Genomic DNA, 17,089 nt, shown 5'->3' with positions numbered 1-17,089 from the left:
ATCAAAAATCTTGTAAGGCTTTTTATCGAATAGCATTTGCTGTTCACACAAACAGAAGTCAGTCAAGGGCAATTCAGATATAAAACTAGAGAAAACACCCCTAGGGTGTTCTGGCTTGCAAATACAAAATTTTCAGAAATTTCAGATTTACCAAATAACAAGAAAAAAAGGAATTTCCTAAATAAACAATTGTAAAGCAGAGTAGGTATGCCAATAGTCAAGTATCCATAGTGTTTCCAAAGGACTGGCACTCTCTTTAACTGTTTTTATTTTATTGGTTTTTTAGTTGGGTAATGGTTGAGTATTTAAAATAATTTAATGCTAATTTATGTCTTACTACAAACACCAACAGCTGTAACACGAGTACTTTACGTTATATACCAGCACTTCAGTTCTCGAACTTTTTGAGTGATTAATTTGTATCAGCTTTGTTAGCTAAATCTAAAAGCATTGCTTTTAGAACCTGGTCTTTGGAGATTCTGCTCACTTCAAAGAGATGTAATAAAATAGAAGTTTACAGTAGCATATTAATGTATTATAGCATTCAAAATGATGAGCCACAAGTTAACTGGTAACAGTTCATTTAGTATGTGAGTGTTTAAGAAAGGTATTCTTTTTTTAGAACTTAGGGGCTGTTTTGCTTTGTGAAGATATTTTTAAGATAAAGGATGCTAAGAGGTACAACAAAATGGCTTGGTGGATTGAGTTTTCACATAGAGTTTTACCAACTTTTTTGTCCTAATGTTCCCCTTAATGGGTTTTACGATAACAAAAGAAACATATTTATTACTATCCCTTTCTGAAAATATTAGATGTATCTTAATACTGATTTATATAATCTATTCAAAGTATACCCAAGGGCCGGTATATCCTAATGGTTAAGAACATAGATTCTGGAAATTGTCTAGATTCAAATTCCAGCTCTACCATTCAGTAGTATGAGGCTCTGGGCAAATTATTTAATCATTTAATTTTTTCCGTGTCTCCATTTTGTTATAATATGTGAAATAGATTAATAATAGAGGCTGACTCAAAGCACTACTGTAAGGATTGACTTAATATGTGTGAAACCATTATTATAGTGCCTGTTAATGTATGTGTTAGTTATTTTGATTTTTATTTCTCTTTTCAGTAACTATTAACAATTTCTAGCCTTCCACAGTCTGTTTTTTGTGTAACATAAACTATATATATATATATATATATATATATATATATATATATGTATGTATTTTCACATTCATATCAAACAATCACTGGCACACAAACAAACATTTGCTATGGGGCATCTTTCTCTGAAACCAGTTTAGACAAATTCATCTACCCAAACAAAGCCTTGGAGCTCACTTAGTCATGTGTTAACAGTGACTTAAGCATTTTAATGCAGAAAACAAAGAAAGGAAATCCCCAAATCTCAAGGAGTATATTCTTTTACAAGCAGATACTTCCATAAGTAACTTAGAAACCGGAATTAAAAAAAGAAATTTCCAATACAGACAATAGCTGTTTTTTGTTTCTTTTGTCCTAACCCCAGCAAGTCTCCAAATACTCTTTCTGTTTTTTTGGTCAAGCTTCTCTTTTGATGAATAAATCTTTTCCACCAAGGTCCTCTGTAGATATCTGACCTTTTAACAGAACTTGGGCAATTACACAAAATGAGAGCAGTGCTTGGGTGTAGAGAATGACGACAAGGCGAAAAGCACAGTCCTACCTCTTTTCCATGCTCCCCATCTTTGTAGACCAGTTCATAGCTGGCGATGGTGTCTGAACGTGGAGGCGTCCAAGAGAGCAAAATACTTGTTTCCGATTCAGGTTCTGCCTTGAAGTTTAGTGGCTGCCCTGGCACTAAAATCAGGGAGGCAAAGGAGTGAGCTCACCATCACCAGAAATATTCAGAAGTTCTTTCATTAACTGTTTAAACTTTTCACTCAGTGTCTGCACGTATTAGCTTAATGGAGAGCTAGGTGCCTTACATTGTCCAAGTTAGCCTGTCAATATAAAGCCCAGTTTTCCTCCTTTAAGGGACAAGAACAATGTTATAAATACTGTGCTTGTCCCTGAGTGGTTTAATATATATGCAAGATGTGGAATTAGCAAAGGTAGAATATATCAGTCTCTGAATTCAACTTTAAGAATACTATTTACTTTATAATATCATTGTAAGTAATAAATGTGATGATTTATATAAAGCACTTGGGATAAATATTGCCTAAATCACACCAATTGTTAAATACATAAAAGCTATTGTTCCTTTACAACTGAGTGGGAACTTATTCTCTAACGCTACAGTTTACTTTTAAAATTATTCCCAATTAGGTTTATAAAATCCCACCTCTACTCCATTAACAAAACCTACAGGCAAGCAGAATCATTAGTATTTTTTTCTTACCAACCCACGTTTTAAAAAGATGTAAAAAAAAAAAAAAGAGAGAGAGAATTTAAAAAACTAACAATTCTTTCTAATCTCTAATGACTTTAATATGAGTTAATACACTAGACACAATATAAATTTAATATTGTCCCTAGTGAGATGGAGCTAAATTACTACACAAGTTGAAAAGTGTATAGAATACACTTATTATCACAAATATAGGAAATTAACAGAGGTCATCTATAATTCTCGTATTAGTCATGTAATCCATGCAATAGACAATTTGGAAAAGCTATATATCATATGTAATCAAGAATGGGACATCAATCCAGTTGAAAGCATCTTACGCAAATGTTGAATTAGAATAAATTTTACTAACCCCAACCTCCTAGTTAGCAACTAATCCCACGAGGTCCTCTATCCATTATACACAAGGCTAATGCACTTCAGGGCATCAGTAGCACAGCTACTCTTACTTACATTGTTCTCAGCCAATGTCTATTCTAATTGGTTGGTGCCCATGCCTTAGAGGCCATTAAATATTTTGACCCCGGATATTGCGGCATGTTTCAAAGTGCCATAGCTGAACATATGTCCATATTCCCACAAGTTCACATAAGAATTCCGTGTATATTTGTAAAAAACAAGAATAATACTTCACTCCAGAGGGGAAAAGAACATCTAAAGTATTTTTGGCAAATAAGCATGAACATTCAAAAACATATACAAATAATATAACTTGTAGCTGATGTATGACATCAATTTCTTAAACAATACCTAAAGCATCATTTTCACCATAAAGAAGGTCTTTGGAGATATAAAATGCATTACTTTCTTTTCTTTCTATAGTCATCTCTCTGTAGCATGATGAAAAAAATGCCTTTTGTTTAAAAAAAGATTAAAATCTAAAGGGGTCTACAATGGTTTCTGGAATCAATCCCTAATCATCATTTCATTACTCTGGTCTGTTAACCTGTGACTCTGTGTGTGTGTGTGTGTGTGTGTGTGTATGTGTGTGTGTGTGTGTGTGTACACGTGCACACATTCATGTTTGGACTGATGCTTAAGGCCACCAATAATCAGTGCTTCACATTTCTAATTTCATTCATTTTCCTTTCTCTCCTTCCGTATCACAGACCTCGAGATACTCATTAATTTGATGCCTCCAGGAATGTACTTTCTGAACCATCTATTTTTTTTTTTAAGTACCTGCCCAGTGGGTGACCTAACACAATCATTCAGACTGAGAGGTGAGAGGTAGAGACAAAAGAAGATAAAAGATCAAGAGCAAGAGAAGGTAGAACAGAGGGAAATAAGAAAAACAATCAGGCAAATAACAAAACAAATAGAAAATGCATTACTTCTAAAAAGAAAATACCAATAGCACAGGTAGGAGCAGCGATGGAAGCCAAGAATGATCAGACAGATGGGGAAATTATGATTGGATTCTAATATTCAGATCATGAAAGGTTTTCTCAGCCTAAAAATACACACACCTATGCATATGTATGCAGTCACTGCTTTTTCTCTAGTTTTATTCCCTTTTTCTTTCCCCAACTTCCACACATCTGGGAAAGAAGAACACCTTGTTATAACTTCTGACTTAAACCAAACCAAATAAAGTGCTGTCAAGAATTAAAAACATGGACAGTGTTGGAAGGGCTGCTCTCAGGATAATAATTGCTTGTTACGTATTTCCTCCCTGCTAAGGCTAATAATAAATTGAGTGACAGTGATTGAAAACATTGTGGGAATCCAATTAACTTTTTCTTACTTAAAACTGTTTACTCTTTTGCTTTTAATTTGTCTCAAACAAATTCCTGGTAGGTCTCAATGTTTCATCCTTGTTTAGTGCCACACACTTCCTTTAATTCTCTAATTCTGTTTGGTTCTATTCAGCGCCCTCTCCTTCTAAATAATGAAGTAGCTACATCAAAGCCTCAGAGGGTGTACTGTCCATTTTAGTTTGGGACAAAGTAAGTAGGAAGTGGCCACACGACTGGATGGTGAGTCTCTTCGAATAATACAAACAGGGTTCTCCTCCTCTGCTTTCAACATCTTCTTCTTTTGAAGTGGTCTGGAGGGGAATTTAATAGATTTTAAACTTGTGGTCGAAACACTAATGCCTAGAGGTGCCGGGCAGATGACTTAGATGAGTGCAGAGGCCATGCAGGCCCAGGGTCAACGGGGGAGTGCCTGGGCCACCAGAAGGAGTCAGTGATGCTCAGAGCCAGGACACGGCTGCCTTGTGGAATGTGGACCCAGTCTTGCCCAAGCTTCTGATTTTTCAGCAGAAGTTGATAATGAATCTTCTAGGTAAAATCTTTTAATTTTTTACAATCAGAAATAAACTGAATTAGTTGAAATTAACTGAAAAACACTGTACTAGGCAAAATGTGTCTACAGGCAAAATCCAGCATAAGGACCAGGGCTTTAAAAGATCCTTTTATTATATCAGACTCTATGCCCATACGTGTCTTAGGGGTGACGCTACTCAGACTTTCTTGGGAATTGTGGATTCACCTAAAGATGTTGCTTCCTCAGGATCATCTAGTCATTACTGAAACAACCACAATGAAGCTGAGGCTTCAAAGGAAAAGAAAAAAAGCTGTGAAATTAACGTATTTATTTATACATTCCCCAAACATAATAGTCCTAATGATCATAATATATGTTTACTAGAAAACACGTTAGTGGACTCCAAACTGTCATATTTATTTTGTCTGTGCCACTTGGAGACACAGGGAATACTTCATCATCTGTCAGTTAGATTTTTATACCAAATACTGTGGCTACAAAGGTTCTATTAACATTTATATTTGTTTTCTCATATCCCTTCTCCCTCCTTCCCTCCCTCCCTTACTGTCTTCCTCTCACTCTCCCCATCTCTATAGATAGATAGATAGATAGGTATAGATATTTGTATGTACATATATTTAATGCTCTCACAGTCTTGACACCTCAAACTTACTGACATTCTTTTATCTTCACTTACTTCATGTTTTTCTCTATATATTTTATTTAAGAGCTTTTCTGTGCTGTAGCATTTTCCTCATCAATTAACCAAAGATACATTTTAAGGAAAAATCTGAGATTCTGGAAAACACACGGGAGAATAAAAAGAACCCATCCAGAAACCTTAGTGCAATCATCTACATTAAAAAAAGACGTGTTAATGTTGACCATAAACCAATAGAATTTAGATGTGGAAAGAGGAAAGAAAAGTAGGAACACAAATTTTTCTTTAAAATTATATTTAAGACATCCTTATATTTGGTGAAGTGGTGTTGTTATACCCTTCTTCTTGACTGCTTATTTAATGTCCACAAGGAAATACAAATATGAGCTGTCAATTCCCTAAAATAAGATTATAACCCCATTGAGAAATGGGAAATATTAGAGCAGTAATACTAGTATACTCCATATATCTGAAGGCAACTCACAGAGAATGGAGAATGAGTAAGAAGCGAGAAGAAAATCTGCATGTCATCTGAACTCTGATGATATTGGAAGAGATCAATATTTGACTAAATTTTAGGGAATATCTCTGAAGAGAAAGGAGTTAGCACATATAAAATGGCTAAAAACCAATTTCACCTCACCATAATATAAATATGAAACGTTACCAAAAAGACTAAGAAACACATTATTACTAAAATGTCTAGTGCTCTAATAAGGTACATATTTTAAAATGTATCTAGCATATTGACAAATGATAATAACAACAATAAAAGCAACAGCCAGGATTATAGTGGCAGTAAAACAAAACAAAACAAAATTCAAACAAGGAGTCTGATTTGTAAGTGCCGCAGATATATCATTGACAAAATAAGTACTTAATACACAAGCACCTGCACAAATCTTACTCTCAACTGTCATTAAACATCAATAAGAAAAAGTTAAAATTTTATTACAGTTGTATTTACAACCAGCACTCCTTTATTCATTGCTAAAACTATTTAGAGAAAGAATTCAAATGGGGCTCATAATTTTTGCTATTGGAAATCAGTCTTTTCTAGTTTGCTTATATAGGCCTGTTGATATATAGTAATGAAATGGTTTATAAAGTACTGGAAACCTAAAGCACAATGTCTCTAAAATGTCATAGTTTTATAACAATTTTGCTTCTTCAAAATGTTTAAAGTTGATGCTACTCATTAATATTTATTTATTAAATGTGTATAATCATTTTCCTTCCAAAGGCCTATACTATTAAGGTGTGTACATATAAATCAGTACTTTCCCCAAGAATCTATTAAATGCATAGAAGAATTAGAGGTAAGATATGTTTTCTAAAGAAAGTTCAGGAAAAAGACACACATTGGGATTTAACAGCTTTAGAATGCCTCCAATTAGCAGGAACAACAAGCAACATTTATGTTAGTGCATTAGGTTTAAGATGTTAATTTATTACATTTCCTTATCAGAGTTTTATTTGTACTTCTTTTGTAAAATATAGTTACCCTATGTTCTTATTATAATTACGTACAAGAGAAAACTATGAGACATCCTTCCCGAATGTGTTTTTTCATAGCAGAGACTTTTTTCTAGCACAACATAAATACTTCCCATGTCAATGGCCATATGGTCCATGTATTTCCAAGGTGAATTACTTGCAAGTCACTATAATGCCAGAAGTTAAAGCTATGGAAAACTTGGAAGATTAACCAATATTTCTAGAAAATAATCATTTTAACCAAAATCTTTTCATATTTAAAACCATGTAAAGATTACTTAATATTTTCATCTGTACTAATATTCATAATTAAGGGGATATATTACTGACTATAACATAGATCGTATTTTGACTTTCTATATTACCAGAAATATACAAACTTACATCAATCCTCCATTTATATCAATACATGTGACAATAATTTTAGATAAGATCAAAAGTAATAATGTCCCTCTTAAACTCACTTCATTTCTAAATACTGTTTCTGCACAGTCTGATTTTAAACGAAAATAGGAATATTACTGTCAGGGAATTAAAGATAATAAAATGAAATGTATACCTTTTAGATAAAGTAGACAAAAAAGTGTATCTCTGTGTATATGAAATTAAACTATTTGAGAAGTTCATGCATGTTATTGATCAGTACATTTTTGTAGGTTTGGAAAAGATAAAATTGTAGTGAGAAGAATCATAAACTTAAATCTTATATAGCCTAACTAAAAGAACCTTTCATAATGGTTTTATGTCTTTGTCTAGCAGTGATCCTATGAATCAGCTAGTCAGGAGCAGCTCAGAATTAATTATATCAGAACTAACATCATTGTATTTGGCAGGTGTCCACTAACATCAAATGGCCTTTGTTAATTAAGCCTAGAGAACAGATCAAATCATAGTGCCATTTTGGAAGGTTTTCTTAGCCTACTGATCTCGGCAGGCACAAGTCATTATGTCATTATATATCTTCTCAATCAATGGGTATTAATATTACAACTATTATGGAAGGTTCTAGGAAATATCTTAATGTAAAAAAAGTTAAACAGAGATTGAGAACAGCTATTTTAATGCATCTGTGATCCATTCATCTAGATTTGTTTTTAGGTCCGGAGTCCCTGGATCACATTAACTCAATTGCTCCTGTCATAATGTTACCTTCACTGAGTTATGATTTATGTTACATTATGTCCCCTGGTAATACAGAAAAACAAAATATGATCTATTTAAACATCAGTTCTGTATCTTTCATTAAAAAGTGACTGAAAGCATTACTGTCATTTCATGTTCTGAATATAAGGATTCTCACGATTCTCAAGGATTCTTATGTTTTGGTTGAATTTAGTTTCAGTAACTATTTGGTTTCTTAGATAGCTAAATCCTTCTGTCATAAGAATATAATATTATGAAACGCTACAGATTTGTATGTTTAAATTTGTAGTTAGAAAATTAAGAACCAAACTTAGTGACTGAGTATGATAACGTTCTATAAAAAAGGTATTCCTTCTACTTCTTAAAAAATTTTTTTTAATGTCTAAATGGTTTAATGTACTTCTGCACTGGGATAACCTAATAGCCACCTCAAGTATTTCAGATGTAAATCATATACAATTCTTTTTTTTTTTTTGCGGTACGCGGGCCTCTCCCTGTTGTGGCCTCTCCCGTCGCGGAGCACAGGCTCCGGACGCGCAGGCTCAGCGGCCATGGCTCACGGGCCCAGCCGCTCCGCGGCATGTGGGATCTTCCCGGACCGGGGCATGAACCCGTGTCCCCTGCATCGGCAGGCGGACTCTCAACCACTGCGCCACCAGGGAAGCCCTCCTTTTTAAAAAAAAATAAATTTATTTATTTATTTTTGGCTGCATTGGGCCTTCTTTGCTGCACGAGGTCTTTCTCTAATTGTGGCGAGTGGGGGCTACTCTTCGTTGCAGTGAGCGGGCTTCTCATTGCGGTGGCTTCTCTTGTTGCGGAGCACGGGCTCTAGGCATGCAGGTTTCAGTAGTTGTGGCACACGGGCTCAGTAGTTGTGGCTCACGGGCTCTAGAGCACAGGCTCAGGAGTTGTGATGCACGGGCTTAGTTGCTCCACAGCATGTGGGATCTTCCTGGACCAGGGCTCGAACCTGCATCCCCTGCATTGGCAGGCAGATTCTTAACCACTGCACCACCAGGGAAGTCCCATATATAATTCTTGAATAGAGGTATGAATACATGACACCCTGTGTTTGCTGCCTCTATTTATTTATTGAGCACCTAGTGGGCACTAAAACCTAGTAGGCACCAAAAAATAAGACATTAGCAAATTATTAATTTAAAAGATAACGGTGCTTAAAGGTATCTAGAGTGTCCACTTAATGACCCAAAGGAAGTTCCTGAATCTTTTTACCTTCATCGATCCTCAATTTACTCATTGGCAAATGAGATAATTCCACATCTACCTAATTGAGCAGTAAGAATTAATACACCTATTAGCAGAGTTTCCAGCACCTGGCAATTATTATGATGGTGATTATATATTATTGAAGTTATAAAATATTTCTATCCGTTATCTAATCGATAGCCTTGTTACGGTTGAAGTGTGTCCCACAAAATTTCATATGTTGAATTCCTAACACCAAGAATCTGAGAAAATGACCTTATTTGGAAATAGGATTGTTGCAGATGTAATTAGTCAAGATGATATCATTAGGTTAGACCCTAATCCATTATGACTGGTATCTTATAAAAAAGGGAAATTTGGACGCAAGAGACAAGCGCTTAGGGAGAATGCCATGGGACCATGAAGGCAGAGATCAGGGTGATGCTCCCACAAGCCAAGGAACAGCCAAGACCCCCAGCAAACCACCAAAAGCTAGGCGGGAGGCCCCGCATCTCCCTCACAGCTCTCAGAAGGAACCGATCCTGCTGACACTTCGTTCTTGAACTTCTAATCACTAGAACTGCAAGGTGATAAATTCCTGTTGTTTAAGCCACCCAGTAAGTGGTATTTTGTATGGCAGCCTTAGAAAAAACCCCACTACCACTAAACTCTATAAGGTGGTTATTATTTTAGATGAGAAAACTGAAGTTCAGAGAGATGAAGTAACTTGTCCAAGGACATGGAGTTAAAAATGGTAGTTTGGGATTCAAACCCTGGTTATGTTACTCCAAGATCAGGGATTTTTAAAATATCAAAGCTGAAACATCCGAAAACCTAAAAGTGGAGTATAGGTATACACTCTTCCTATATACTTTCTTATATGCTTTAAAGGTTATGGAGCTGCTCAAATAGTATAATAAAAAAAATAATCTCTTAACAGTTGACTACTTTCAGTCAAGAAAAAGATTCACTGATTTCTACATTTTCCGATGAGAAACTTATGGAAAAATTAATCTACAATATTTTTATGCATATTAATGTAACAAATAAATACAGAAGAAATGAAAATGCCAAATAGGGAAGGTATATGGATGATTTTCACTATAATTATGATAAAACACTCTGTACTTTTTTGATACTAGAAAAAGGGATAAATCCATGAACAAACCAATAAGAACCAAATAACAGTATGAAAAGAAAATGAAGCCAGGCAAGCTGTAAACATGCTCTGAGACTCCTAGTAGCCAACGGCAAATAGGTAAACGTCCTCAGCCACAAGATTCACGAAGCCCACAACATAAAAACAAGTCAGCGGTTAAACGTAAGTTTATCTAGTTCTGACACCTGAGAATATTCATTAACTCATTCCCAGAATTACCTATGAGTTATGACTACAGATTATAGATACCATCTCCAATAACACGGTTCTTATGTGGATTCTCAGAACAAACGAAGGGCACGCCACCAAAACACTCACAGGTTAATGCAAGTTTAAGAGGTACCAAGACAATAGGAGTCAAATGAATAGCTCTCAGATATTCAAGAATAAATGTAAGAAGACAGCCGCTATGTTTTATTCCCATCCCAGGACAAAACTGATCACTTTGAACCCAAGACCAGAGAAGTCTGATATCCTCTTATGAAAATAAAACTACGGGAAAGGCCAAGTATTTCTTCATAAAATAGTTTGGCATCTGCTCTAATACCCAGGAAAATGGGTGAATAAGGCCCCAAAGTTTGATCTTAGATCTTGGTAACTGTCTTTCTTTATCCCTGAGGCCATACAAAGAAAAAAAGAAAAGAACATGAAGGGAATATTCATTTTTAAGCAAGTTGCTTCCGGGCAAATATAAGCCATTTAAATATCCAAGGTCCCCTGACAAATCGTTTTATTTTTAAATTTATCTTGAACCATCCACTCCTTCACAAATTAGATAAATTTTGGGACTATTCTATCGGAGTTGCTAACACAAAGAAACATAGTTCTTCTATTCTCAAAATGCCACATGGGGGATGCATTTATCCAACTCCTGCAGAAACTCTTCAAGTCATTTGGGTACAAATTAAAAAGAAAGGATGCTACACATAGGGGTACGAGAGTAAGAGGTACAAACTATTAGGTATAAAATAAGCTACAAGGGTATATTGTACAACATGGGGAATATAGCCAATATTTTATAATAACTATAAATGGAGCATAACCTTTAAAAATTGTGAATCACTATATTATACACTTGAAACCCATGTAATATTATACGGCAACCATCCTTCAATTAAAAAAAAAGTATGCTAAATGCATCCCCCTTCTAAAAGGACTGTATTATTTATAGTCTTTCAGTGTCCATGCCTGCTCCTTTCCATATGCCTAACTCCTTACTTAGAAACTCTAAATCTCAAAAATTAAAACATACTATTTTGTGCTTTGTTTCTGTCCTTTCCATTTCTTAGTACCAGCTCCTCCCTTCTACCCTACTCCCCATCCAGAACCACACTTACCTCCTGTCTGAGTGATGACTTGTATGTCACTTGAAAGAGGACCATCTCCAATTGAGGTAAAAGCCAGGACTTTGACAGAATACGTTTTCTGGGGCACTAAGTTGCCAATAGTAGTGATTTGGCTGTCAGCTACATTGTGTTTCATCCAGTTGTTAACATGCTGAGTGGGGTCCATTGTATAATAAACTCGGTATCCTTGAATCTGTCCATTTGGCTCTTCGGGTTCCTTCCACTGTACCAAAATGGTGGTTGAACTCAACATCCGCGCCTGGACATCCCTGGGGGCACTGGACGGTGCTTGCTCTGAGGTCTGTGTTAGCACGGGCTCACTGGGAGGCCCCCGCCCAATGTTATTGACAGCAACAACCCTGAATTCATAATCTGAGTAGGGACTTAGTCCAGCGACACTGTAGCGTGTGGTCGCCACCCCATCAATTTCTTTGTAAGGTTCTTCAGAATTTTTAGGTTTATGCTGAATGATGTAGTAAGAGACAGGCTCAGGGTTCCCAGAGTCCCATGTCAGTGTGATGCTTGTAGCTGTGCTCTCAGTCACGACAGGAGTTCCTGGAGGTTTGGGTAAGGCTTACAGGGAGAAAATAGAAAGACAGTGAATACCCATCACTTTTAAGATATCACAAGAATCCATAAACTCTGCTATTAGAATGACAGAATTATGTACCTAGTAAAGATTTAATTAGATGAAATCATAGCAAAGGACGGTTTTCTAAGTAGTCAGGAAGTACAGTAAGACATGCTTAGGTGACAAATCTCAGTTTACTAGAAGTGTATTATAGCATTGTATTTTTGGGCTTGTATCCAAATCCACCACTTATTAGCTATGAGATCCTGGATGTGTTGCTTAACTTCTCTTTGCTTTAGTTTTCTCATGTGAAAAATAGGCAAAATTGTATTACTGGAATTGTACTATACAGTTGGGTAACTGTATTTCATGAGTTTACGGTGAAGATTAATGAGCTAATCCAGTAATGCTCTTAATATGTATCTGGCACCCTCAGAAAACAGTAGTTCCAATTATAACAATTATTATAACCACAAGCTTGGCCCAAGAGACCCTTGCTTCAAAAAAATGATATAACTAAATGCCAATAAACATTGAAAAGAACAAAATTTTAGATATAAAATGAAATGGTATTAAATTGCTGTAAAAGAAGAGTATCCATTTTGTTTTCAAGATGTAAGACATAAGCAACATTACTATATATTTTTTAATAAATAATCTGACCAATAATTTTAAGGTAATAAAGAATAGTAATTTCAAATCAATCAATTTCAAATTCATGCTTTTTACTTAATATTCAAAATATGCTGAAGGAGCTAAATTAAAGTCTATTCACAAATCACTTTTTAAAGTATTTCATTTTATTGTCATAATATATATTCTATATCCAACATCAGTAATAACAGATTACAGCTACATGACAAACATTTGCAATTAAATCTATATTTTAGAAATCTCGTTCATTCTTTTTAGCAGAAAAGCACAACTCAAAATGCTACTAATTAGGGCTTCCCTGGTGGCACAATGGTTGAGAGTCCGCCTGCCGATGCAGGGGACACGGGTTCGTGCCCCGGTCCGGGAAGATCCCACATGCCGCGGAGTGGCTGGGCCCGTGAGCCATGGCCGCTGAGCCTGCGCGCCCGGAGCCTGTGCTCCGCAACGGGAGAGGCCACAACAGTGAGAGGCCCGCAAAAACAACAACAACAACAATGCTACCAATTAAGCATACAAATCAACACTGGTGGCCTCACCTGGACAGTGATTCCGAGAGGTCGTGATATTAAGGAAGAAAGGAGAGTTTCACAAGCTGAATTTTTAGAGAAAACTCAGAAGGTAACACTCATATAATCAGCTCCTTAGTCCTCCTCTTTTCCTTGTCAACTTAAAGGCAAAAAATACAACACTCCCTACAATGGTAACTTTTCAAGATTAGCAAACTTGTACTTAATTAGTGCTATATCCCCAATACCTAGAACACTGTCTAGTCCTGAGTAGGTTTTTAATAAGCACTGTGAACTGACTACCTGAATAAATGAGTTCTTTCTCTCTTTAAGGTGCTTTTTGTTTTGATTCACTTTTTGCTTTCAAGATCCACCCTTATGTTTGCGGTGGAGGGGGTATAGGGAAGGAGCAAGAGTCAGGAAAACAAAGAAACTGAACAAAATATTAGTTTAGTGTGACTCTTGCGTTTGAATTCTTGAGGGTCTTTAGTAAACCTTCAAATATTTAAAGCTGAAATGGTTAGTATGGGAAAGACGATTCAGTATTTGCAGATTACTCTAAGAACCATGGAATGATAATATTTGGCCAAGGGATTTCGTTGAAAATAATAATAGAAAGACATTTGTTTCAATATTCTGGCCTGGCATTTTTCAAGGAAGTGTATGATCTGAATTTCCCCTAGATGTCTTTCTGTATTCTTAAGGCAAGTAGAAATATTGCTAATTAAAGATGTGTTTACTGATATTTAACAGATACTCTTAGTTTCGCTAAGTCACACTGATTATGCAGTACAGGTTTTGTATCTGTAATGTATGGAGAACACTATGCCTAATACCATAATAATATGCAATAAAACATTACTATTTTAAATGACTGTTGAAAATGCTGTGTACCTTGTCTTATGTCACATTATTGATCTTATATGGTATACATTAGGTATATGCACTTGGTCGAAAATATGACACCGATTACAATGTGTCCTGCATTTTTTTAGGATCACACTTCCTAGAAGGGGAAGACAACTTGTTTCATTTTGCAATAGTTCCAGACATTTGCAGGAACCTAAAGTCACCCTCAGACTGACTCATTTTGTGCAAGTTTTCTAAAATTCTATAAACACTGTATAAAAACAACTGGTACCCTCACACACTCATTTTTTACCCCCTTTGATTCAAAAGTAACCATGGAATATAGTACTTCGGTTATAGTCAGTACACTTATTTCAAGAAAAGAATATTTGTTGAGCACTTCACTTATACGAGGTGAGAGCTAAAACAGAATATAATCACACTTGCATTTTGATTTTTTTTTTTTTTTTTTTTTTTTTTTTTTTTTTGCGGTACGCAGGCCTCTCCCATTGCGGAGCACAGGCTCCGGACGCGCAGGCTCAGCGGCCATGGCTCATGGGCCCAGCCGCTCCGCGGCATGTGGGATCTTCCCGGACCGGGGCATGAACCTGCGTCCCCTGCATCGGCAGGCGGACTCTCAACCACTGCGCCACCAGGGAAGCCTTGCATTTTGATTTTTAATGGTAGGGTCTATCAAAAATTTAAAGCATCTATTACTAGACCACGTTGATTTCAACTCTCTTTTTTTTTTTTCCCCTTTGTCTTCTGGAATTTTGAGCATTTATTAACACTCACTTGGATTTTTTTGTCATGTGCCTCTTCTCAAGGTTCTGGATAAATATAAAACCTGTACACGTCATTCCGACCGTAACGGCTGACTATGTCGAGCGTGCCTCCTCCTGACCTGTTAGTGCCTGAGCCTGGCCTTTAGTTAAATATTTTGATGATTATCACGACTTAGGCTGTCAGTACTTTTAAGAGAGAATGTGCCTACCTAGATATGTGTATCTTATGTGATACCACAGATATGACTGGACTATGATATCTGAAACACTGACCAATAAATTGATACATTTTAGAATTCCAAGGACGGACTTTGTAGAGGCATTAGTCCGCTGACTTGAGGGTACCCAGATCCTCCGAGCATGAACCACTGAGCATACCTTTGACAGTGATCTGGGCTATTGCTTCAATGACACCCAGTGTCGACATAGCAACACAGGTATAATTTGCTGACTGTCTTACATCATTCAGTTCTAGGACATTTCTTCCTATTGGCATATCATCTTCAGGTGTCAGATCTTCTGCCCCCAACATCCACTTCACATAAGGCATTGGTGACCCCACAGCGACACAGGTGATATTAACACTTCCACCTGGCATGATTTCGTGATTAGTGGGTGGGATAGAGAATCTTGGTGGGACACGGCGAACTGGAACAAAACACAAGGGAAGATGATAAAATATACAAGGCAAGAAAAAGCGGCTTGATTTAACACATGACATGCACTGTACAGACACAATTAAACAGTTGAAACATATTGTGGACTGTCCAAAAACAAAACATGTAAAACTGTGAATAATACAGACCATACAAGTATGGTGTGTGTATACACAGAAAAATTTATTTAGTTTAGTCATTGATATCTTAGATACATTCATACAAAAGTTGATTCAGACCTACAAGGGCCCCACAAAAAAACTATCTACAAATTAACAATACACAAACGTCATGCATAAGATAAACACAAAAACATATACATGCATGCATATAACAAGGATTCTATGCATGCATGTATATGCAGGAAAGGGGGCTGGAAGGTCACCAGCAGGTTCATCTTGAGTATCAAAACCAGCTTCAGTGCTGTGCTCTTCCAGGTGATGTGAATGTATGTGCGGGACCACACTGTCACATCCCAGTCCTGGGAAACATCATCTAGAGTACACTGAAAGTGCAATTTATTTGCTTTCAGACTCAGAATAGATGCAGCCTCAAGACCTCACACTAACACTGGAACAAACACAGAAATATATATACATATTGATTTACAGTCACAGAAGAAGAAACAAAGCCAATGCCAGTAGAGATACTGGATTGGGTCATGCAAGGCATGCACAAGGTGAAGTCTCAGGGCCGTGCTTAGGACGATGAGAGAATGGCTGGAATCCAAGAGCGCAGTAGCAGCAGAGGAAATAACAGGAAGAGAACTAAACATGAAGGGAGGAGGGTTAAGTACGGTGATTGAGACAGCGATTTAAGGGAGGATAGGGTTGAAAGTAGGAAGATATTAGATGAAGCTAGGTTGTCAAAGGTAAGGATTGCAAATTCAGGAAGGGAGCTGAGTAGTTCACATTCAGGATTCCATTCAGTTCATATCTGTGGTAAAAAACAACATAGATGATGAAAACAAAAATCTAGTATGAGGCTTTTTATGCCTACATTCAAATTGAGTGACACTGGATCTAAACCACACAGTGGGACATGACACGAAGAGAATAAGTCATATTAAAGCAACACAACACGGAAAAAGAACAAGCAATTACAGTTCAGTGTTCCTGCTTCAGATAATCTGCATGTTTATGTGTGTTTAAGTACATGTGTCTTGGACAGGGTACAAGGAGAGGGAAAGAGACAAATAGGATTCGTCTTGGGCTTTTATTGGCAAAACATTACACCACGAGCATTTTACATTAAGGGCTAGTCATTAGGAGCATACCTTAAATATGGCTAATAAAGTGATTCTTAAAATTATAAATAAGTTAATAAACAAAACAACCTCATAACCCCAAGATAATAAGTAAATAATTCTGTCTGTCAACTTTTTGGC

At 36.4% G+C, this 17,089-nt stretch overlaps 1 protein-coding gene across 1 annotated transcript in view; it reads right to left on the bottom strand.

The window, feature by feature from the left end:
* The window catches only part of PTPRD (protein tyrosine phosphatase receptor type D), a 2,130,336-nt gene that overhangs the window by 180,515 nt on the left and 1,932,732 nt on the right, over nucleotides 1-17,089 (bottom strand). Inside the window, exons 16-18 of the mRNA XM_073806125.1 lie at nucleotides 15,425-15,694; nucleotides 11,673-12,254; nucleotides 1,712-1,845 (exon numbers count right to left, since the gene is read on the bottom strand). Coding sequence (XP_073662226.1) covers nucleotides 1,712-1,845; nucleotides 11,673-12,254; nucleotides 15,425-15,694 — 986 coding nt within the window. The remainder of the gene's footprint in view (nucleotides 1-1,711; nucleotides 1,846-11,672; nucleotides 12,255-15,424; nucleotides 15,695-17,089) is intronic.

Source organism: Tursiops truncatus, chromosome 6, assembly GCF_011762595.2.
Source record: "Tursiops truncatus isolate mTurTru1 chromosome 6, mTurTru1.mat.Y, whole genome shotgun sequence".
NCBI lineage: Eukaryota > Metazoa > Chordata > Mammalia > Artiodactyla > Delphinidae > Tursiops > Tursiops truncatus.
This window is presented reverse-complemented; position numbering and strand designations above follow the sequence as displayed.